This window comes from Mesoplodon mirus (assembly GCF_964341445.2).
Source record: "Mesoplodon mirus genome assembly, chromosome: 14".
In the NCBI taxonomy this organism is placed as follows: Eukaryota; Metazoa; Chordata; class Mammalia; order Artiodactyla; family Ziphiidae; genus Mesoplodon; species Mesoplodon mirus.
This window is the reverse complement of record NC_138990.1, coordinates 45877025-45901236: the sequence shown is the minus strand read 5'-3', so window position 1 is coordinate 45901236 and position 24212 is coordinate 45877025. Positions and strand designations below refer to the sequence as shown.

The 24212-nt window shown below is 54.0% G+C and overlaps 1 protein-coding gene across 2 annotated transcripts; it reads right to left on the bottom strand.

Annotated features, from left to right (window-relative positions):
• Nucleotides 1–1699: 1699 nt before the first annotated feature.
• On the bottom strand, nucleotides 1700–24085 carry CAD (carbamoyl-phosphate synthetase 2, aspartate transcarbamylase, and dihydroorotase). 2 transcript variants are annotated; one of them, XM_082642243.1, is made up of 45 exons: nucleotides 23783–24085; nucleotides 23404–23543; nucleotides 21107–21236; nucleotides 20092–20234; nucleotides 19778–19919; nucleotides 19420–19591; nucleotides 19031–19216; nucleotides 18747–18859; nucleotides 18281–18426; nucleotides 17892–18023; nucleotides 17516–17749; nucleotides 17165–17386; nucleotides 16778–16966; nucleotides 16409–16533; nucleotides 16096–16226; nucleotides 13294–13406; nucleotides 12807–13051; nucleotides 12342–12588; nucleotides 11878–11976; nucleotides 11465–11689; nucleotides 11197–11379; nucleotides 10755–10973; nucleotides 10312–10479; nucleotides 9519–9701; nucleotides 9295–9399; nucleotides 8623–8862; nucleotides 8298–8379; nucleotides 7831–7997; nucleotides 7502–7666; nucleotides 7228–7359; nucleotides 6804–7005; nucleotides 6238–6428; nucleotides 6010–6150; nucleotides 5699–5800; nucleotides 5215–5311; nucleotides 4880–4930; nucleotides 4543–4587; nucleotides 4266–4435; nucleotides 4081–4155; nucleotides 3347–3559; nucleotides 3016–3141; nucleotides 2662–2817; nucleotides 2475–2576; nucleotides 2200–2294; nucleotides 1700–2088 (listed from the first exon to the last, which is right to left on the bottom strand). In XM_082642243.1, the coding sequence occupies exons 1-45, from the start codon at nucleotides 23862–23864 to the stop codon at nucleotides 1986–1988; spliced, it is 6729 nt and encodes a 2242-aa protein (XP_082498369.1). In that variant the 5' UTR covers nucleotides 23865–24085; the 3' UTR covers nucleotides 1700–1985. The 2 variants fall into 2 exon arrangements, with proteins under 2 accessions (XP_082498369.1, XP_082498370.1); XM_082642244.1 differs by lacking the exon at nucleotides 4880–4930.
• Nucleotides 24086–24212: the final 127 nt, after the last annotated feature.

Sequence of the window (24212 nt, the reverse complement as noted above, 5' to 3'; positions counted from 1 at the left end):
CGAATAGCCTAAGAAGGGTAACTGAAGTCCTAGAAAGGAGTTGAAGCGTTCTAGAAATGATACTCTCCTTTCCAACCAACCAGGTCCTCCGGGTACCTGAGGGAGAACTCGTCAGGATCCGGGGTTTGAAAAGCCTGGGAAGGACTAACATTAGGGGGATTGGAGACAGCTCAGCGACCCAGACGAACAGATGATGTTATACCTAGTCCCACCCTTCTTCCAACAGTGCCTGTGGTTATAAACTCCTATTTCTGTTGGAATCTACACCCAAACCTCTTGGTCTGGCTCATCAGACTCTCAATCCTGACAATATGCCTAACGATACGGAGCAGAAATGTCCTGCTGGGTCTGGGTGTGTGTCCTCACCGTGCTGCACACACAGAACTACCACTCCTACGTTCAAGCTGGAAGGCAAGCTTCTTCGCCCTCCTCCCAGCCACCTGGCACAGCTTGCCCCTTCCTCAGGAACCAGCCCGAACCCCAACCCCGTGGATCCTTCTGACACCAGGAGACCTGTGCTGGTCTCTTCTGAGAACCAGCTCCCCACACACAACTTAGACTTGTTCTCTGGTTGTTCAGATTTGTGTGGCTTGTCTCTCCCACTGAGTTTGAATGCCCTTAAAGCCTGAAGTAACTTTTTCCTTTTTAACAGAAAGGTGAGTTTGAAGTCAAGTGGTCCTGATATGTGAATCCTAGCGATGTGACTTTGGTTAAAAGCCACCTGGTAATCTTCTGTTTCGCGTCTGTAAAACGGTTGAACGTTTGGCATAGGATTAAATATATGTGGAAAGTTCCTGCTCATGCTAAGTTTTCAAAAAACGAGTTCCATCTCCTTTTCCCATCCCTGCAACCTGCTAATAGCTAACAGCTCTTTGCACAAAGCAGGTTCTTCCTGAATGACGGTGGAGCAGTTTGGACCATCGTGTGCCAATTCAGTCTGTAGAAGTCGCTGGATGTCTCACCACCTAAGAGGCCTCAAAGCTGAGGATCAGAATTACCTTGTTCATCCTTATACTCCCACTGCACATGGTGCTTTGTACCCAGAGGGAGTAAGTTAGCCTGCTGGATCCAGAAATTTAACGCTGCTAAAGTTCATGAAATGGAAGAGCTCTGATCCACAGAAACCCTAGTGTGCAAAGATACCTGAGCTACTCCACCTCAGCCCGCTAGCCCAGGGTTCCCAAGTGAAAGTGCTCCTCAGCCCCCCTTACCCTAGTCCAGGCTGAAAAGTCCAGTGAGGCAGGCTCCCAGGGATGGTAGGTAGGAGGGGCTCCTCCCAGTAATGGCAGCTGAACTCCAAGCAAGGTTTTGAGGATGCAGTGGCCACCTCAGCCACTGAGGAGAGGACTAACCAGAGGAGAGAAAAGGCCTATGGTGTAACGAACACCACCAGCAGGACGCAGATGCTCAGCCCTCCCTTCATGACTCATGCACCTGAATGGAGGAAGGAGGGCCGGACACGTATCAGTGTAGTGCAGGCCGCAGAGAGCACCAACAGAATGGCATGTTCCTGCCCAGAACCCCAAAGAGCCACCACTCTGAAAATGGGGGACCGGCTGCTCCCCTGGCCAGAACATGAGCCTGCCCGGCAAGGCTACTCTCGTATTTGGGAAGCTATTCTCATTTTCTAGAAGAAAGCTCTGCCTATTACACTTAACATCCTCTGCTGAAGCCAGGATACATGCAAGGAAGCAAGAACCAGAGGCAGCTCAGCTGTTTTACTAAGTCAGTGGAAAAGTAACAGTACAGATTTCAGGTGCAATGAGGGAGACGGGGCCGACCGGGCCCCAGCATCTGAGGCCCCACCCCCATGCTAGACAGCTCCAGTCCAGTCCAGCGTCTGAAGCGTGGTCCGCATGTGTGTGCATATGAGCACATGACCTATCTGGATGCCCGAGAGCATCTACTAAGTGTGCTGCCTCCGTGGAGGGCACCGGATTCCATGCCCAGCAGCTGGGCCTGAGAAGAGGCTGAGGAGTCGGGCCCTAGAAGCGGCCGAGCACAGTGGCTAACAGAGCCATGCGGATGTACATGCCATTCTCCGCCTGCCGGAAGTAGGCTGCTCGGGGGTCCGAGTCCACCTCCACGCTGCAAGAGAAGGAAGAGTTACCACGTGGCCCAAGACAGCCTGAACAGGACTGAGTGCACTCCCAGAGGCAGACCCCCGCCCCCATATCCTCAATTTTGATGCCATGTCACCTTATCTCATTGACTCGGGGCATTGGGTGCATCACCACCATCTTCTTCTTGGCCCGGGTCATGATGTGGGGAGTGAGGATGAACTGGCCAAAGCACTGCGAGGCAGAGAAGGGCCCCGTTAGCACGTCCGGGCAGGGGTGGCTATGAGCCCACGAGCCTGGGTTCCACTCCCCGCTCCTCGCACTCAGTTATCGCAAGCAAGGGACCCAGCTTTCCTGGCTGCTAGTCGGGATGCCCAGCAGCTCCAGCCCTGGCTTCTCAACCCTCGTGCTCACAGCTTCATACTCCTGGCTAGAACCGAAGCGCTCCTTCTGGATGCGGGTCATGTAGAGCACGTCAGTGTCGGGCAGCGCCTCCTCAATGCTCTCAAATTCCTCCTGGAGGGTGAGGCCCAGCCAGGGTGAGTGTGGTGCCAGCACTGACCGCCCAACCCAGGTCCCCCACGGGCTCCCAGGGCCTGACCTGCTTGGTTCCGCGGGACGCCACGAAAGCCCGCACGTTGGGGGGCATGTGCAGGCTGGGAGGCGCCACGTAGCGCAGGCTGACGCGATACTGGGTGAGCAGGCAGGCCAGTGAATGCACCGTGCGTCCGTGCTTCAGGTCCCCAACCATTGTGATCTGGGGAGGAAGCTGGTCACCAAGAGGGCCCCCAGACCGAGCACCCCCGCACCCCCATTTTAAAGCTCTCGGCCTCAGGACCAGAATGTAGGCCTCAGAATGCGGGCAACATGCGCTGAAATGCAGAAACCACCCCCCCACTGTCCCCCTCTCCAGACCATCACCAGGCAGGCCTCCAACTCCTGCCACCACCCTCACCGTCATGCCGTTGACCGTCCCAAGCTCCTCCCGGATGGTGAAGATGTCCAGCAAGGCCTGGGTGGGATGCTCTCCGACCCCATCCCCGGCATTGATCACTGGCCTCCGGCAGTGCTTGGCTGCCAGCTGTGAACACGGGAACAAGGAAGGAGAATCCTGTCTTCTGCGTCTCAGGGACCCCCACTCCCTGCCGCAGTCCCACTCCTCCTGGGGTCCCCGCACCCATCTGGCCTGACTGAGACCTGCAGTCACAGGAAGTGTGGGCAGAAGGGCCCTCGTGTCCCTGGGTCCAGCCAAATCAATCCTGCCCCGGCACACAGGCTGGCCTCACCTCCACTGCTCCAGGCTGGGGGTGCCGCAGCACCACGACATCGGCGTAGCAGCTCATGGTCTGCACCGAGTCAGCCAGGGATTCACCCTTCTGGACGGAGGACGTGGCTTCTGAGAAGCTGAGCACGGCGCCCCCCAGCCGGGCCATGGCCGCTGCAAAGGAGCTGCTGGTCCGCGTGCTCACCTCGAAGAACATGGAGGCCATCACCTTCCCCTGGGGGAGGCGGGAGTCATGTGTGCACACACGTGATCACCTTGGGGAGCGCGTGGGCTGATGCCCGCCTCCCCAACTTACGCAAGAGGGGTGCTAGAACCCTGTCCCCCAAACCTTCCCATGACCTGTTGTAGCCTTGACATTTCCACCATAGTGTCACTCTGAGCTAAAGGTCTGCCTTCAAAAAGCCATTGTTAAGAGTCTGAACGAGACATTCATTCTCTGGGAGAGAAGGAAATACCCTAGGCTTCTCTCCCACGAATACATCAGCACCAACCAAGTGACCAGATTAGTGGGCCTGTGTGCTGGTGCTCAGGGCCTCGCAAGTCAGCTGAATACTGAGCGGAAGAGGGCAAACACGGGGGCGGCCTAGAGAAGCAGGACCTCCCAGAGTAGGGCTTACCTATGGAGGCTGTGGACTCACACGAGGGGACCTATGGCAGGGGAGGGAGACCCCTCTGACCACTGCACAGCCCTGCTGACACGGGTCTGGATCCCCAGCCCACAGCCCTGACCCTGACCTTGAGGATGTCGAGGCTCCGCTCCTTCTGCACCATCATGCGCAGCGTGTGTGCCACGTTGAACAGGTGAGACATCTAAGAAAGATCCCAAGTCAGCTGGAAAGGCGGTGGCCCCCAAGGGCCCTAGCCCCGACTCTCCAGGTCCTCAAAGCTCTGGGTATCCCCCTCCTCCCTTCCCCAGGCACCTGATCCTTGGTGAACTGCTGGACAGACAGGATATGTTGGCCCACTAATGAGTGCAGCAGGGGTGAGGTCTGGGGGTGCAGCAGGCCAGGGGTCCCCAGGTTCTGGGGCGACGCCTGTCTAGGTACTGGTGGTGGAGGGTAGCAGATGCCATCAAGGGTTCCCATCAGCTCTGCAGAGTGAGGGACGGGGCAGAAGAGGCGGGTCAGAGGGTTCCCCCTACCCAGGCCAGATCAGAGAGGACCCCACGGTGAGCGCATGTTCCGGGGCGTCTCTCACCTGGCTCAGCTGCCTTCCGGGAGGTTTTCTCCTTTGGCTCCTCAGCTACAAAGAGGGCAACAGGACAGATGTAAGCCTGTGGCTGAGGTGCGTGAAGAGCCCCCACTTCCCCAGGACTCCGGATCACAGTGTCTGTGTTAAACCAACTCACACCACAGTAGCTATAGCAGGTTAGGTGAGGGCAGGAAGGACCGGCAGCTCTGGGCACAGACACGTGATTTCCCACAGGGGCTGTTGTGTGTAATCAGTGGTGCCCTCCCGGGACCCTCCCAGTTGGCAAAAAGATCCTAGGCAGGGAGAACGGCCAGGCTCACACCAACCAACAACCTGGATTTACCCCACGCTCTGCTGCCCCATGGGATCCCAGCTCCCAGGCGGAGGAACACAGCTGCCCACAACAAAAAAGGGCCTGTGAGAAGAAGCTGTGGGATGCCTCCCTCATGCTGGGCGGGCTGATTTAGGCAAAGGGGGGCACAGCAGGTCAGATGAGGGCAGCAGGAAGGACAAGGTAAGCGGACAGAGGTGAGGTGCTGGGGGGCGCTGGGACAGTTCCAAGGCCACCAAGCCCCCAACCTCAGCCCACCTGGGACACTGCGGGGGAGAGGAGCCCATCCCGACACGTCTCTAAGTCCAGGTGGCCCCACCCTCCACGTCATAGGACCTTCCTCTTACCTGGCAAACCTGGGTCAGAGGCTCGGTGGATTCGGGGCGGCAGGTGGAAGCGGCCATCGGGAAGCGCTGGGATGCCCCGGCGGGGCCTCTCTGGGGTCTGGAGAGACAACACTGGGTACTGACCTGACCCTCAAATTCAATCCCTCAAGAAAAGCCAAACTGCTTCCTGTCCGCTAGGATTCTACCTCCATCACGTCCCCTCAGCCCCGCCTCCCACTGGGCTGCCCTCAACAGGCGTGGGCCCACTGGCCTCTCTGAGATGTCTCTCTGCTTGGGTTAATAATAGGTTTGTGTTTCCTGTGGGAACACTCCTAAACTGAGAGCTAATTCTGTTTTGCAGTAGAGGGAGCAGGTGGTGAGGATATTAAGTGTTAAGTGATGAACGTTCCACCGCCCAGAACCACCAATGAAGATGCTTATGCTGTCAGCTCCGCCCCTGACTGTACCCCCAACCCCGCCCCCCAGCCCGAAGCAGTGCGCGTACCGTGTTTAGCTCACTGGCAGCGGGGGCCGAGGGCGTGAGCTGGGGAACAGCCCCCTGCGGCCACTTGCGTACATCCTGTCCGTAGCCCGGCGGCACCAGCACCTGCGGACAGAAGGCAGGGGTGGGCAAGTGAGCCAGACTGGGGTCCTAACGGGGTGGAAGCCAGCGAGAAGAAAAAAATGCCCCGGGGACCTGCACCCACCCGCACCCAGGGCAGTTGGACGGGTAGTGGGACCACAGAGATGTGCTGGGGCGGGAGGAGAATAGCACGAGCGGGTCACAACCGGCCTGGGCCCGGGCCACACACATACCTGCCCGTCAATGTAGGCAACCTCTCCTCGCAGGACCACACGGCGGACGGTGCCCTTCACCTTCTGCCCCTCAAAGGGTGTCCAGTGGGCCTTGGAGAAGGGCATGTGGTTGGGGACTGTCCATTCATGCTCCAGATCCACCTGCAAGAGTCACGGGTTATGCCGTGCACGGGCTGCAGCGTGGAACAGCTCCCAGGGCTGGGGAGCCCCCGGCCCTCAACCCCGCACCTCCACATAGGTGTCCTCCTGGGGGGGCAGGTGGAAGATGCGCCGAGGGTTGTGGTGCAGTCGCTGCAGCAGGTCATCCAGGCTGAGCCGGCCCTCGCTCACTGCCGTCAGCAGTAGGGGCAACATGGTCTCCAGCCCCGGGAAGCCGGGGGGTGGCTGGGGCCCACACTTCTCCTCCACGGCATGGGGGGCTGGGAGAAGAGAGCATGACCCTCGGAACCAATTGCCTCCACACACGAGAGGTCACGCATGCCACCAGGATGGTGCCTCACTACCAACCCCAATGCTAATTTTTTCTGGGAATCAGAAGGTAGGGAAACTGGGACGGCTGTCATCTTTGGGGGCGCACACCTTTCACCCACATTCTCTCATTTACAGTTTACTCATTTGCTCATTCGTTCTTTCAGTAAATATTTATCAAGCACCTATGACAGACCAGGAACTGTATTAGAGGCTGGGATCCTACCCAGATCAAGGCCCAATCTTCATGGAGCCCAAGGTCCTTGCCCGTGAGGATGGGGCACGAGCCCACCTGGGCAGAGGGGGTTCGGCCTGGGCCCTCTCACCATGGTCGGAGGCAAAGCAGTCGATGACGGCCATGTTCTCCCATAGGGCTTCCACGTCCTGCCGGGAGCCAAGCTCAGGCCGAACCTCCCCCTTCCCGGGCCCCAGATGCTCCAGGTCATCGCGGCTCAGGAACAGATGGTGGGGCGCCACCTCACAGGTCACTGGCAGCCCCCGTGCCTTTGCGGCTTTAATCAGCAGGATCTGGGGGAGAGCAGGGAGACCTCGAGGAGGCCTCCCTCCAAGCCCCACCCTGCAAAGTCCCTGCAGCCCACCTCCCCTCTCGGAAAGTCATGGGGCAGATGTGCTGGGTACGGGCTCCGGGCTCCCCTGCTCATGCCCTGCCCCTCTCCTGCCCCCCAAGGACTACCCTGATCACCTGAAGTTACTGGGAAAGCAACAGGGGCACCTCTGCTGGGCTCTCACCTCTTCCTTCCGCGCCACGTGACAGATGTGTACCGAGCGCTGGGTCAGCTGGGCCACCATGAGGACAGCGGCGACACTCTGCCGCTCTGCGTGAGCCACAATGGGGAGGTGGGACGGCCATGTCTCGAAGTGCTGGGGGCAGGAAGAACATTCTGGAACCGTGCAGAGCCCAAGCCCTCACGGAGCTCCTGACTCACTGCTGCCAGCCCACTGTGTGGGGCCCTCGAGCCGGGAGGTACTGGTTGGCTGCCTCCTCCCACCTGCCCACCCCTACCTCCATCCACTGGGCCACACTGTCCAGCCGCAGCTCAGAGAAGGTCTCGTTGAGGTAGAGCTTCAGCCCTGCAGCAGACCCAGCCACAGCACCCAGGGTCCCTGCGTTTTCCGACGAAGCTCCGAGGAATAAGGCATAGTCACAGCGGGCGGCGGCCTCTGCCAGCTGGAGAGGGTACTTTGAGATTAGGCCCCTCAGCAACGGTGCCAGCTTGGCACCCATGCGTGGCCTGGGCCCCTGGGGAGGGGCAGAGGGAGCAGGGTTCAGGGAGGTGGGGGAGGCTGGTGGGGGCACGTGGGTCACCAGGAAGCAGGAGAACAAGGGCTCACCTTCTGTGCCAGGGCCAGAGCAGGGGCATCAATGATGGGGGGCCGGGTATTAGGCATGGCACACACCATGGTGATGCCCCCGGCCAGGGCAGCTGCTGTGCCTGAAGCAAAGTCCTCCTTGTGTGTCCCCCCTGGTTCCCGCAGGTGCACGTGGATGTCAATCAATCCTGGGAGAACACGGAGGCGGCAGATTAGAGGAAGATTCCGAGACACGAAGGGCATCGAGGAGGTGAACTGGGGTGGCAGGAAAATAGGCAGCGGCTGATACAAGTGAGAGGTGGTGAGGTTCGTCAAGGGCATCGTGGATGGAGGAATAAAGGAGCTTAGAGTGAGGAAGATTCTGGGCCCTCCCCACTCTGTACACTCTAGGGCAGAGTGGGCCCCACGGCCATCCTTTGCTGCACCCAGGGTCCGTGCCAGCTTCTACCAGTGTCCAGAAGCCAGGTTCTCTCAAGAGATGCACTTACCAGGTAGCCGCACGAGCTTCTGGGAGGTCATGCAGTCAACATGCACCTTCAAAGGAGGGGCTGGCCCCATCTGTCCTAGGGCCTGCAAGGTGGAAACCACGGTCAGCTTTGACTTAAGGGCAGCCTGGGAGGTGCAGATAGGGATTGGGTTTTCCCATAAACCAGGCTTCTGCCTCTTTATACCCACCTTCTCTCTCTGCAGCCACAAAGCTTGATTAGCATGGCTGTTTCATACTGAGATTTCCCAGCCCCAGGGCACGCTCACTTCTTCCTCTTCCCCCACTGACACTGGCTGCCCCCTTCCCGGCACCCAGGTGTCAGTTACCTCCACAAACAGTTTGGTGCACTTGATATCGATGATGAGGGGCACGGAGAAGTCAGCGGCCAGGCGCCGGGTGCGGTAGCCCTTGGTGACGAAGGAAGAGAGACGCCGGCCCCCGGCCCCGCGCATGGACAGGTTAATCACTAGCTCGAAGTTTTTCTCAGCGAGCTGCTCCAGGATACTTCGCTGTGGTGGACTCTCTCCATTCACTGCTTCTTCAAAGTGCCAGTCCACAGCCGTTACCTGTGGCCCAGAGACAAGGTGGGGGCCAACCTGAGCCTGGCAGGGGCCAGGAAGGCCAACCTGAAGGGAGGAGAGGTGGCCCAGGAGCCCATGAGGAGGATGGGGACCAGGCTACCTCTCTTTGCTACAGGCAAAGCATTTTTCTTGACAAGAAAGGTATCTACACTATGGTTACCAAGGACTCTGCGGTATGAGCACACACATCACACAGAAAGATAAAATGCTGGTAGGAAACATGCCAAAATGTTAACAACGGTGGGGAGGTCAGGAGGGAATTTTTTTCTCTTTGCTTCTCTGTAGGTTCTACTGCTCTACATGGAACATATAATTTGTACAATGACAAGAAAAGCAGGGGAACAGGGAGAGAATTCCTGGGTGCTCTCACACCCTTGGAGAGCGGGCAGCGTGGGGTGGGGCGGGAGCAGCCCATACCTTGACGCCGTGCTCTGTATAGAAGTCAGCGGTGCCCAGGCTGGCGTAGAGGCTGTAGCCCAGGCTCTCCAGCAGTCGCACCGTTGGGAGCAGCTCACTTTTGTTCTGAACCAAGAAGGAGGATGAGGCTGTGTTTCTCCCGTCTTCCACTTCAAGGTCAGCCCTGGCCCAGGGAGCCAAGGCCATCTGTCCCCCCATCTTCAGGCACCCCCCGGATTCTGTACCTTATAGCTGCCAATGGTCAGCAAGATGTTCTTCTTGGGGATCTTAAAGCCAGTGCTTAGCATGGCCTTGAGGTAGGCCTCACAGCGGCTCTCCCCAAAGCCAGCCACTTCCCCGGTACTGGTCATCTCCACACCCAGCACCACGTCAGCACCCGCCAGGCGGGAGAACGAGAACTGGGGCACCTGAGAGAGCAGGAGGCGAGTGAGGCGCAGGCGGGAGGGGCCCACATCCTGCACCGGGTGGGCGGGGCCTCAATCCCCTCCCTTGGCCTCCTCCAGACGGCGGGGTGAGCCTTCCGGTGTGGCTCCACGTGAACCCACCAATCATCGGCTGCTTCCCAAATATTCTCGGGCTCCCCTCGGGCTCCACGAGGCTACTCCCTGGCCTTGGAACATTTCCTCAACAAGCTTGGCCAATCTCAAATCTCACAACCTGACCGTCCTCCAAGGCTCATTCCAAATACCACTTCTTTTCTTGGGCCTTCTTGAGGGTCACCACCCTCTCTGGAAGTCGCACCTCCTTTAGCATTTTGTTTTTCTCTCTACTATGCAGGTTTATCACACACTGTTCTAGATACAAGCTGTTTTTGGACCCAACTGCTCTTGCCTCCCATCACTAGAGTGGAAGCTCCTAAGGGACAAAGACCATCTTATTGCCCTGACAGCCCAGGAAGGCCCTGCCCACAGGAGGTGCTTGGTTTATACGTCGACTGACACAGCTTGTGCAGGAGATGAACTCCCTCCGCTATTTGCCTCCCGCTGACTGCTAACCTCAGGCTTCAATCCTCCTTACCTTTACCCCCACGACTCCAGAGCCAGTCATGAGCCCCACAGGATCCACTTCTTCCCCCATGATGACCCGTGTGGCCAAGGCTACTAGGTCCACACCCAGTGTCTTGGAGACGAAGGGGAAGGAGCGGGAGACACGCACGTTGCATTCAATGACTTTCAGCTGGTCGTCCTGGGCAGAGAGGGATTGGTTGGGCCTTCCACAGGTGGGCTTGTGACACCATCCCAGTGACCTTGGCTCTTCCCCTCACTCATCATTCTGTGGGTCATCAACCCGGGACAGGGGGCAGGATGACTGTTACAAACCCTGACAATACTGTGGGCTCGAGCTGTGACCCTGCCCCTCCAGCTTTCCTCCTCCAATGAGGGCTCCCTGGCACCAGGGCCGGCACAGAACAAGGAGGCACCACGGACCCCTGGTCCCTGCCTTTAGCCCCCTCTTACTACCTTGGCAATGAGCTGCAGATTGAAGGGTCCTGTGACCTGCAGCTCCTGGCCCACGGCGTGCACGATGGCTTTGATCCGCTCCAGGGTTTTGGCAGTGATGTCCTGCGGCGGGGTCACCAGCGTGGCATCACCTGAATGCACACCTGCGTTCTCCACGTGCTCGGAGATGGCGATGGCTGCCACCACACCATCACAGGCCACAGCGTCCACATCAATCTCCTAGTGGGGGGGGGGGGCGGGCGGCGTGCAGGGCAATGTGATGTAGAGCAAGGTCCATTTTCTTCTCCCGCTTGCCCCTGCAGGAAGCTTCCCTTCCTTTAAGAGCCCTGGCACAACCCATCCTATCCAGCCCCTTATGCCTACAAACTTCTGTAGGACCACAGAGGGGAGTCGCCTCCGAGGCTGGCAGCCTGCCTGCAGAGACTTGTCCGCAGCCTCCCACCTTGGCCTCCTGGATGAACTTGGAGATGACCACAGGGTGCTCCTTGGAGACAGCTGCCGCACTGCTCAGGAAGCGCTCCAGGTCCCCATCGGTGTAAGCCACATTCATAGCAGCACCACTTAGCACATAGGAGGGGCGCACGACACAGGGGTACCCCACGGTCTGGCAGAACTGGCGAGCAGACTAAGGGCAAAGGGAGCTTAGCTGGGTTGCTCACACTCGCCTGTGACATCCTCCAGCCTCCAGCCCCCCGCAGGCCCCGGCCCACCTCCAGGTCGCTGAGCTCCCTCCACTGAGGCTGGCTGATACCGATGGTGTCCAGGAGCCGGGAGAACTTAAAACGGTTCTCAGCCGAGTCGATGGCTTCAGGGGACGTGCCCAGCACCCGGCACTGTTGCCGATGCAAAGCCATGGCCATGTTGTTGGGCAGCTGCCCACCCATGGACAGGATCACGCCTTCAGGATTCTCTAGCTCATAGATGTCCATCACCACCTACGGTGCAGGAGGAGAAACAGGTGGCGGTAGCAGACAGGTCAGGGGCCTGAGCCTTCTTGCTCGCTGCTCTTCATCCTTCACCCTCAAACCCCACAAACCCCACAAGTTCCAAAGAGTCTTAGGTCCGTCAGCCGCTCCTACTTGACTGGCCTCCCAGGCTGACAGGCAGCCTTCATCCGTCTCACCTCGAAAGAGATCTCATCGAAGTAGAGTCGGTCACACATGTCATAGTCGGTGCTGACTGTTTCTGGGTTGTAGTTCACCATGATGGTTTTATACCCCATCTGCGACAGCGAGGGGAAGGACAGTCAGCAATTAGATGGGAAGAAGAGCACTGAGAAAGTAAAGCCAAAGCAGCGCTTCAGAGAGGACCGCCTCAGCTGTCTCTGAAATTGCTGTACAGGACGGCTGCCTTGGGAGGGAAGCAAGACCAGCAATGAAGGTATCGGAAAAGCAGGTACAGAGTTCTGGAGAGGAACCACATGTGAGGCACAGGATGGCTTAAGGGGACCCCCCCAACCCAAAGTCCTGCGATAGATGTAAGGTGCAGCAATGACTAGAAAGTGCCAGGATTGAGTGTGGGTGGAAGGCAGCTGCCAAAGCTGATTAGAACAGCAGAGAAAACCATATGAAAGACTAGCTCTTGGACCTTTCGGAGCTGCTGGATGCAGCCCACAGCACACCAGTCAAACTCGACGCTGGAGCCGATACGGTAGACGCCAGAGCCCAGGACCAGGACATGAGGCGTTCGAAAGCTGAGGTCATGGGTGGTGCCCCAGTATGTCAGGTACAAGTAATTTGTCTGGGCTGGCCATTCAGCTGCAACTGTATCAATCTGCTTCACCGCTGGGCAGATCCCCAGTTCCTGACGCAGCTTGCGAACAGCCAGCTCTGTGCTAAAGAAGAAGGGTCAGAAACATAGGCCCTGGGAGTGGGGTATGGACCAAGTAGAGGGCGGAGATCCCAGGTAGGGATCAGAGAGGAAAATTCCCAGGGATGAAGGTCAGAGGCCTCCAAGCTCCCCACACCCTCCCCCTCTCTGAGGGCCCCTCACTGGTACAAAGGTTCTCTGCCCGACACTTCTCAGCCAGAGGCCCTCCCCGCCATCCCTGACCTGAGAACTGCAAGGGCAATCTGCTTGTCTGAGAAACCGAGGCGCTTGGCCTGCTGCAGCAGGTATAGGGGCAAAGACTGCCCACGATGTTGCTCTAGCAGCTGGGTGTGTGCTACGATCCGCTTCATTCGGTGCAAAAACCAGCGGTCGATGCGAGTAAGTTCATACAGGCGATCCACCGAGTAGCCAGCCCACAGGGCAGCTGCCACCACAAAGATGCGCTTGTCTGTTGGAGTCTCCAACTCCTAACGGGGAGAGGGCAGACAAGCTAAGCCTCCGTTTCCTCATCTGTAGAAACAAATCTAGTGATACATCCTCATAATAATGAAAAATGAGAAATGAAGTCACCGAATTCTCAGCAAAGTGAAAACACAGCAAAGGTCCACAAGTGACTGGTGCCAGTATTACTGGTAACAAGCTCAGGGGCTGGGGACAGAGAAGCAGGGTCCGTTCTGAGGGTACTGCCAGGGGAAGGGGAGCCACTTACCACATCACTGACAGGCTTGACTGTGTGATCAAAGCCCACGCAGTTCTCATCCACCATGCGCAGAGCCTTCTGGAAAGCTTCCTCAAAAGAACGCCCAATGCCCATGACCTCACCTGGAGGGATACCATGTGAGGACTGAGGGCCAGAAGGCAAAGGCAGCTGCAGGCATGCTGCCCAGGATGTCCGTAGTTGTTTTGTGTTTTTTTTTTGGCCTCAGCTTGTGGCATGCAGGATCTTAGTTGCCCAACCAGGGATCGAACCCGCACCCCCTGCAGTGGAAGCTTGGAGTCTTAACCCCTGGATGGCCAGGGAAGTCCCCAGAATGTCTGTAGTTTACAGTCAAGTCCCACGGAGGTGGGATTTATGGTGTTTCATTGAGAATCTTACACTTGCACCTCTTCTCCCTACCATTTCCATGTTTTGTGTTTATTAGTGAAATGAAACTAAAATGCCTAAAATGGGCATGTGGATACTGGAACATGTTGCAGTTTTATCACAGAGGCCCCACCCATCCCTGTTGGGTTATCCAGTTATTCGGTTTGCTTTATTCATATTGTGATGATACCATCTGGGATCTGGCTCATCCTTTAAAACTTTAAAAAAGTCTGGATAACAGGAAGATGATCCCATTACTCTATGAATCCATCCAGAGCTAATCACATTTACAACTATCACTTTAGAGTACTTCCTCCTGGACTTTTTTCAAATATGTTTTATACATGATTATAGTATACACACAACTTCTACCCTGCTTTTTCCCTCATGGTAAGCTTGTTCCCACATTCTATGTCACTTTATTACCAGCAGTTTAACTCCTGTGTGATTTACCATAATGTAACTGCTCACTTACTGTAAGACATTTAGCTTTGACGTGTTCATCGTTCTAAGTGAGGCTGTGATGTTTTCTGTGCTTTAGGTTATCTCTTTAGGATACATTTCCAGAAGTGCATGGGCAATAGGTAAGATAAATCTTCTGGCCCTTGATAAGTATTAGTGGCTTTATAGAAGTTTGCACTTTACAATACAAAGTATAAATTCAACTAATTTTCTAAGAAGTGTGTATAATCATTTAAAACAATTTTTGCTAATAAGCAAAAATAATTATCTCATTTTAACTAGATTTCTAACTACTAAAAAGAGGGAACTTCCCCCACCCCCCAGCCCTGCTTATTGATTTCCTATTCTATAAAGTTTTGTTCATGTTCTCTGACAACTTACCCTAGGGTCTTCAAATATTCCTTACCAAATGTATTTTTCTGTTTACAATCCTAATATTTTTCTTAAAAAAAAATTTTAAAACGTCAAGATGCTACCAGTAATGTTAAGTAAGTGGATGAGTGATTTTGTTCAATTCCTTTGTAATGTGGTTATATTATAAAAGTTTTTATCTTGGGTAAAAGAGAAACCCAATGCACTAATACATGCAAGCCTAGAAAAATCCTGGAATCATATATATCCCCAAATTAATCTCTGTATGACAAGATTACAGGTGATTACTCTTCTTTGGTTAAACTATCTTTTCTAATTTCTCAATGATTCATGTATCTTACTTGTATATAATAAAAGTCATAGAAAGTTACCATGGCAGATCACACTCCAAGAACACTCAAATAGATGTAAGATACTTAAATGTCTCATCTAGGAATCAATCAATTTTTGACTGTCCTATTTTCAATCCACTTCTTTTAGCCACAATTTATGGCTTCATTCCCATGTTTATTATAATTTTTACATAACAGAAATTCATCTCCGGAAAGAACAACTTGGCAGTCCTGTAAGATTTCTAAAAATTCTGACATCATATCTGAGCTTAGACTTCCGTGTTTAAAGGCTACTACTGCTCTTAATGGAAATTTGGAGCACAGTAAAATGCTCTTATCCTTAGCTGGTGGCACTTTGGTACATGCACATGCTTGTTTTAATGGAAATGCTTTGCAGGACAAACTAAGGCAATTTAAAGGGTCAGTATAAGGAAGCATACTAACTCAATCCCAGCAGGCTCTCCACTGCTTGGAGGCTGACCATCGTGCCCACTCACTATTCATTACTAAGTGTCCCTGTTTTTATGAAAAGGTGTCTGATGTCCTGCTCTGATCTTAGACATTGTATTAAAAAACATTTCATTTAGTGACCATGGCAGGAAGTGCCCAGAGAAGGAGATATGCTCAGCATGGCTGCCACTGCGCTGACTTGGCCTTAGAAGTGTCCACAGGAAAACAGCAGTCGTCATTTCCCTGAAGCAATCAGTATTTAAACAAGCATGGAGAACAAACTGTCACTGGTATTAACAGCCTAGTGACGAAGCCATGGGCAAAATGCCATGAAATGCTGTGCGTGGAGTTTCATGGAACTGGTCTCACCCATGACAGGCAACGTACTGTAAACAGAGAAACATATGCAACTAGCAACAGATCTAGTTTTCAGTTCTTGGCTCCGCCCTTTACTCAGGCACACACTTTCCTTCTGTGGGCACCTGCTTACTCATTTGTAACATGAGAGAAATGAGATAGTCCAATGGCTATCACCCCACCCCAAGATTTCTGACATGCCATATGGGGAGTGGAGGTGGCATGTGTATTCTGACAGATTTCCAGATGCCTCTGATTCCCGCCCCTGAGGAGGACTGCTATCTTAGTTGGAAATATCCCTATTAGTTCTGAGAAACCGTGTTCCCAAGAAGCTGCTCATATAGGAGCTGAAAGATCATGCCAGGGAACTGACTCTATGACATTCTAGATCCTTGGGACATGTGGGACCCCATGAGGTGACCTTGGGAGGGGTCTCTTGGGATGTGTCTCTCACCAACACTCTTCATGCAGCTCCCGATCTTTGTGCTGACGCGGAGGAACTTGCTGAGGTCCCAGCGAGGAATCTTCACCACACAGTAATCCAGACTGGGTTCAAAGGCTGCTGTGCCCCCTGTCACCGAGTTCCTGGGAGCCATCAGGTGAGGGTGCCAGAAGGACAGAGCAGGAGATGTAAATGGTGAGCTTCCAGATAGTTCTCTCCATCCCACACATCCAGGCCAATGTCCTTTCCCCGTTCCCTGTCCCATAAACGTTTTTTTTTAGCTCCCCACCGCCTGTCCTCCCTGATCTCTCCCCAACCCCTGCACCTGAGTTCAGGTAGAGGGATGCCCAAAGCCAGCTTGGCTGCCACATAGGCCAGTGGATAGCCCGTGGCCTTACTGGCCAGGGCGGAGCTGCGAGAGAGCCTGGCGTTCACTTCAATGATGTAATACTGCAAAGAGAGAGAACAGAGAAAGAGTTACCAGATAACTGGCCTAGAAGGCCTGCCTAGGAAAGGTCTCAGAAAGGCAGGAAAATAAAGCAGCATCCTCCAACCCAAGGCCCAACCCTACCGAAGATAATCCCAGCTTCTACTCCAGGTTCTGTAGGGTTAAAGGGCCTCTTGGCCTAAGGCCCCAAAATTACGGAAGGCGGTCCAACAGCTGTAGTATCAGCTCCACGGCCTAGAGTCTCACCTGCTCAGACTCAGGATTCAAGGCATACTGCACGTTGCACTCCCCAACAATTCCAAGGTGCTGAGTCACCTTGATGGCCGTCTGCCGCAGTAGCTGGTACTCCCTGTCATTCAGCGTCTGGCTTGGAGCCACCACTATGGACTCCCCAGTGTGGATGCCCAGTGGATCTAGGTTCTCCATGTTACACACCTGTGAAGGGAGAGTCCCAGAGTGGTCACTGCCAAAGGGAGTCAGGAGAGGTAGGAGGTTGCATCCCAGGGTCCTGTTGCCTCTGGAGATGCACCATCCTGGGTCTGAGGGACATCGAACTCTCAAAGATATCAGCCGGACCCCGGCTCTTACAAGAGCTCATACTGCCTGACGCTATGCCCCTCCTCCGTCACTCACCGTGACACAGTTGCCATAGGTGTCTCTCACCACCTCATACTCAATCTCCTTCCATCCTTTCAGGGACTTGTCTACCAGCACTTGGCTGGTATGGGCAAAAGCTGGGGCCACGAGAGCAGAGAGCTCCTCTTTGTTAGAGGCAAAGCCAGAGCCCAGGCCGCCCAGGGCAAAGGCTGCACGCACCAGCACGGGGTACCCCAGTCTCTCGGCAGCTGCCTGGGCCTGCAATGAGCAGAGACGAACAAACGGATCAGGCCTTGACTGCGTGCCGCGCAGAGGGCTCCTGGACCCGGAGAGAATACGATGTCAAGGAAACGACACCCGTCCACCCCAACCATGCCTCGAACCTACCTGCTCGAGAGAGTTTGCTGCCTCACTGGGGGCCACGTGCTCTCCGATCTCGGCCATCCTGGAGGCGAAGGCGCGCCGATCCTCGGTCAGCTCGATGGTCTCCACGGGTGTGCCCAGGACCCGGACCCCATACCGAGCGAGCACCCCAGCCTTGGTCAGCTCCACACCACAGTTCAGAGCTGTTTGGCCCCCAAAAGTCAGTAACACGCCATCTGGGCGCTCATTACGTATCACCTGAGGGAGGAGAGAGGAAATAATAGGCATTAAGACCCTGGGGTTAGGGAGTGGATCAAAGAAGTTGGAAAAACCCAGAGTGCCACAGGATCCCCCTGCCCACGTGGGTCCCCTCCTCAGTCTAGCCTCACCCGAGTCATACCTGGGTTACGTAGTGAGGTGTTATTGGGAGGAAATAGACCTTGTCAGCCAGCCCCTGGGAGGTCTGCACGGTGGCAATGTTGGGGTTGATCAGCAACGTCTGGATGTTTTCCTCCTTCAGGGCCTTGATTGCCTAGGGGGACAAAAAGGGCATATCGGCCTCCAATGCAGAAGCAAGATTTTCAGTCTTAGACCAGTATTTCTCTTCCTCTTCTCCCCTCCCTGGACTCTCAGTCCCTAAAAACCCACTTCTGTTCCTCACCACCTCACCTTTCTGCACGTTCCCCAGATCTCCTGCGTCACTTCCTCCCTACAACGAATGCTCATGCCTCAGCCCTGTCTGCTCCTGGGGGCCACACACCCAGAGGGTCAGGGACGCACGTGCTTTACCTGAGAGCCTGAGTAGTCAAACTCTCCGGCTTGGCCAATGGAGAGGCCCCCTGAGCCCAGAATCAGAACCTTTCGTGGTGGGGGAAGCCCAGAGCCTGGGGTGGGAATCCCAGGAAGACAGAGGCGCTGAGCCAGCCGCTCTCGAACTACGGAGGCAAAGAAAGTCATAGAATGTTAGAGCTGAATGAGACCCGAGAGGTCATCTAGATTAAACCCTCAGTTTACACAAGAATCAAGAACAAGTCATGCCTCTAACGAGTGGCAGAGGCAGGACCAGAAGCCAGGACTTGTGATTCTGGGTTCCTTTGAATAGCAGCAGCATAAATGAATCATCTTGGCCTGACTGCCTTCCCACCCCTCCCACCTAACCTCCCAAACACCTATCAGTTTCCCGAGACAGGTCCATCTTATGCCTCTCCTGGAGCCCATTCTTAGATCCACAACCCAGTTCTACTCGAGCGCTTACCTGTCTGGCCCCCAGGGTTCCTGGTGGTGGCTTCTTTCACAGTGTCCAGAAAAATATCAAAAAGAAGTTCCATATCTGAAGGGCCAGCTTGGTGCTCGGGGTGAAACTGGACACTGTTGAAGAGAGTGGATCACGAAAATTGCCATCAGCAGCAGCAGCCTTGGAGGTAGGTAGTGGGAAAGAGGACGGGGGCCACTGCTGCGCTTTACTTTTTGATCTTCAAGTCCCAGTGGGCTTCAAAGCTGTACAGATCCAGTCATCATGCCAGCACCACCCAGGCTCACCTGAAGAAGGGCAGGCTCTCATGCACAATGCCTTCATTGGAGTGATCATTGGCGTTGGTGAAAAGAGGAAGCCAGCTTGCCGGCAGTGAGTCTGTTTCCACAGCAAACCCATGGTTCTGGGATGTTAGAAAGCAGCGCCCAGAGCCCACCAGCAAGCATGGCTGGTTATGGCCTCGGTTCCCGTATCTGGAGATGGAAGCGTACTGAGTCACAGGCCCCTTTCACCCTCCCTTCGCTACTGTACCAGACCCAGCTCCTGCTGATCTCGCGAGTCTCACCAACCCCCACTCCTATTTCAACACTAATGAACACCAACTCTACTCCCATTCCCAAGACTCCCCACACCTCACGTCAGAGGTGCGGGCACTTCCTCTCCCCACAAGTCCCACCTCATCTTGTAAGTCTTGGCCCCAATGGCTAAGGCCAACAGCTGGTGTCCCAGGCAGATCCCAAAGACAGGTCGGGGGTTCGGTTCAGATAAGACACGGCTCAGTGTGGATACCACGCTGGGATAGGAGGCGGGGTCGCCAGGGCCATTACTCAGAAAAAGACCCTCATACTCTGGAGTGGGCAGAAAAGATGATGTCAAAACCCGTGGTTCAACTAGAGAGAAACACCACTAGAACAAAAGCCCTTAGCTCCACCTCCTTCCCTGCAGCTCATGTTGACGTTCAGCAACTGGACCAAGGGCCAGATCTTCCACCCATGCTGTTTGTCTGTGACCTTGTACAGACCTAAGCTACTCACCCTGACTGTCTAATGCGTGGTCCCAGGGTACCACAGTGACCTCTGCCCCTCGCTGGCACAAGCATCGGATCTGATTGTACTTGAGGCCACAGTCCAAAGCAAGGATCCGAGGGGTACCCCCGGAATTGAATACCCGTGGAACCTGAGGAATACAGGGCGACGGTTGACAGCTGTGATTAGTACGCGTAATATGCACCCACCAACCCCCACCTTGGAGGCCTCTTCTGGTTCTCCCGCAAGTGTTCACCCCCCAGTATGGGCAGAATATAACTACTGTGCTTAGTGTGGAATACTCTCCCACTCTACCTCTGTACCTTAATGGAGACCTCCGGCACCAGGGCGCGGGCATTGGGGTCCAAGAAGGGCAGGGTTGAAGGCTCCGTCCCATCCTGGACCAGCTTTCCCAGCAGAGACCCTTGCTCTCGCAACTTCTTAGTCAGCTCCCGAGTGTCCACTCCTGCCCAAACAGCAGACTCTGAGAGATCACTCCCCCAACGCAGTCACACATGACGTCAGACTTCCATTTCAGAGCCTGAGTCACACACTGTGTGTGACTGTTCTATGGGCATCAAAAATTCCGGGCTATCCTGCTGGAAGTACCCTACCATGAAGTACTCCTGCCCCCAAACGTCACATATGAATTGAACCACCACTCCAGATCTGTTTACAGAAAATAATACCAAGGGACAAAAGAACACGCTAAATGACAATACAGGAATGTAATCAATAAAAATGCAGACTGTGGGGTTCTCTAAAGGAAAATCAACTGTTTGTGTCAAATAGGTTACAAGGCCCAAAGAGTAAAGATTATCAACCAAGTGCAATGTACAGACCTTGTGTAGACCCAGACTGAAATAAACAAAGTTTTTAAAAAATCAGAAAATTGGAGAAATTTTAAACATTCCTATATATTTGATATTAAGGAATTACTGTTAATTTTTTAAAGGTTACGGTAATGTTACTGTGATCATGTTTTTACAAAGATTTTTTTTTTCATAGCTATTGAACTATCTGTGGATGAAATGATATTGTGCCTGAGATTTGCTTCAAAATAATCTGGGAGTTGTAGTAGTGGTGATGAAATAAGTTTAGCCCTGAGCTGATGAAGCTGGGGATTCATTATCCTATTCCCTCTTTTTGCATGTTTGAAGTCTTCCATCTGAGTGAGAGCTCAGTTCCCTCCCCCAGCTCCAGCCCCCAGTCTAAAGCTTTCCAATCAGGTACACTGTACCACAGTCTTGGACTCAAGTCCCAGAGTCCACAGAGTCCTTGATTCTTTCCATCCAGGTATCTGTGCTCCACTCAGACACCCCTGTGCTTGCACCATACCTTGTAGGCCGGGTATGCCACGCTGTTGCAGCCACTCATGCAGGGTACGGGTGGCACTCCAGTGGCTGGGTGTGGGGCAGCACTCTCCTACCACCAGTCCTGCCACGTGGATCCCCGAGGACTCAAACCACTGTTGATGGGAGGAGGAGACTGTGAGGAGCCCAGGGCCACACACCTCCCTGCAGGGCCATGGACCCTGTACTCCAGCCACACTCAATGACGTGTCGTTCCTTTAACATGCCAAGCACCTCATGCTTTTGCCTTTTATCAGCAATGCTGTCCCCCGCATGAAACACTGAACACATGGGCCTGGGGTGCCTGATTAGTAATTGAAATGACATTTTCCTTTTCCCTTCCTTTTCTTCTATCCCCTTTTCCATGAAGTCACCCCCATTCTCACCCACTGCAGCTTGTGTCTCCTCCTTAGAGCTCACCCAAGTTCACTTTGTTTCTACTTGACTTGCTATTTCCATTGTATTACAAATGGGTCCAGATGTCTTCATCAGAGAACTATGAACTCAAGAGCAAGGTGCCTGACACGTGATAGTAGTCAGCGTTTACTGAGGGCCCACTTGGTGCCAGGCATTATAACAGATGCTGGGGGAGGAGCATGAGCATAAAAAAAGACAAGGTCCTGTCTTCAGAATGTTAATTTGCTACCTAGGGAACCAGAAAATTAACAAAGTAACATAGATAAAACAAGATCATAATCACAGGGTGTGATAAAAACGTACTGTAGAATAGGCAGGGGCACAATACCTTACTAAATAAAAACAAAGCTTCAGGGTGCAATACTAGGCATTATACCACCACCCCACCACCACCCCCCACTTCGTAAGGGATTATCATTTTTAAAAAAAGGTAATGTACGGCTTCCCTGGTGGCGCAGTGGTTAAGAATCCGCCTGCCAATGCAGGGGACAAGGGTTCGATCCCTGGTCCAGGAAGATCCCACGTGCTACGGAGCAACTAAGCCCGTGAGCCACAACTACTGAAGCCCGAGCGCCTAGAGCCCGTGCTCTGCAACAAGAGAAGCCACCGCAGTGAGAAGCCTGTGCACCGCAATGAAGAGCAGCCCCCCGCTCACTGCAACTAGAGAAAGCCTGCACGCAACAAGACCCAACACAGCCGAAAATAAAATAAATTTAAAAAAAAATGCTACTCAATGTAAATTTGCTACTCTATAGGTAAGCTTATAATAACTAAGTAGAGAAACAGATTGTTTATCTAGGAGAAAGTGGCATATTTAAACTACATCTGCTTAATGATGGAAGGTTTAAAGAAAGATGAATGGGATCTGAAGGCTAGTTTGGCAGAACCCTCCACGGCTAGGTGTCTGCACACGGACAAGTACATTTACAGCATATGTGCTGCAGAAGCATCCGTGGTGGGCCGGTGGCTCCAGGGGCCTTACTCACCTTGGTTCTGTCAGGGCCTCAATTTTGCAACTGTATAAACTCAACTTTGACATGTATCTAGAGTTGACAAAGCTGAAGACTTAGGTCAATTAACCAAGATAGTGGATAATAAACTAGAATGCAGTAAATTTATACAGAATGCAGTGAATTTATGTGATGAGGAATGGTTCTTCCAGGAATATCAAGCACGTCTCTTTCCTAGAGTTTCCTTTCCCAAGTGTCAGGGTGATTGGGAAAGCATATTAAGAATTAAAGCCTCAGTAACCCTAGAATTAGGACAAAGTGAGTTTTGAGGAATACTGCACTAGAGGCTATGGCTACTCTACAATTAACTTGTGTTGATTTTTTTTTTTTTTTATTACTTGAACTCTCAGAGGGCAACTTAGTTTCCAAATTCCAGACGAGGAGGAACAGGAGAAACCTCACTGAAAAGGAAACTGAGTTTCTTATCTACATGTAAGAACTCTACTGAAAAGTGATAAAGAATGAGGCAAGGTAAGGAAAGCAGGTTTAGAAAATGATAATCAACTTCATTGGTTTGGTAGGTGAACTGTGACCCACCATCACTGAGAAGGGTGTGACCCTAGTTTCCAGTCTCTTTCCCATTAATTTATGCACTCTTAAAGCACTGCTCCCATCACATCACTCTGCTGCTAAAAAATTTTCACTGGTTCCTTACTAGAGCCCAGACTCTTCGCCTTCGCCTCCAGCACTCTGTGCTTCTCAAGGTGTTACCTAACAAACCCTGCAGAGTGCTTGTCTATCACTTCAGTGTGTACCTCCTTTCTCCAGAATGCCTAGCGGAATGTCAGTGTCTTCACTAACAGTTAACAATTACTGATTTGAAAAGGAATGTAGAGAAAGCATTGGATGTGGCTACCTTGCTGAGCCCGAACTCATCCACTTCATCTGGGGGAATGCCGTAGTTACCAATCAGAGGATATGTCAGCACTAAGATCTGCGCTTTGTAGGAAGGGTCAGTGAGGGCCTCGGGGTAGCCGACCATACCGGTTTGAAACACTGCAAGAAAGAGGCAGAGATGGGGCTTAGGCAGGGCACTCTTCGGAGCACTGCCCCGAGCCAGGAGAATGCCCCAGTGGAGGCTGCCCTGACCGTCAGGGATAAAAGGGGCCGGGCTGGGGGATGGCGGGGGAGGGGGTGTGCAGGCGGGAAAATGGCGGGGTCTGGGCAGGGCAGGCTGGGCAGAGAGGGGCAGCAGAGAGTGGGATGAGGTCGGCAGCCAGCCCGGACTTGCTTACCCACTTCCCCGGCAGTCGACACAGAGGCCCCAAAGGGCTGGCCCCGCAGGACCGACCCGTCCTCCAACACCAGGGCCGCCATGGGAGCGGAGCTCAGAGGCCGGGGTGATTACAGAGAAGCGGGGAACGCAGCAAGCCCCAGCGGATGCTAGAACCACGTGAGGACGGCGCGCCCGGATTCGGTCCACGTGGCTAGCCGCGCCGGTGTCTGGATCAAGGGCGGCGTGGAGCGCGCAGGAGCCCAGGCGCTCTGGGCGGCGACAAACTGCGGCGGCGCGGGAGCTGGCGGCGTGAGGGGCGGGGCCAGAAACGTGAGGGGCAGGGCCAGGGCAGCGACAGGGTTGGGTCACCTCCTCTACCCTGCGCGAAGCGATGGGATACCTGAGAAAACCCGCTCTCCCAAAGTAGCCTTTACCACGCCAACGAAGAG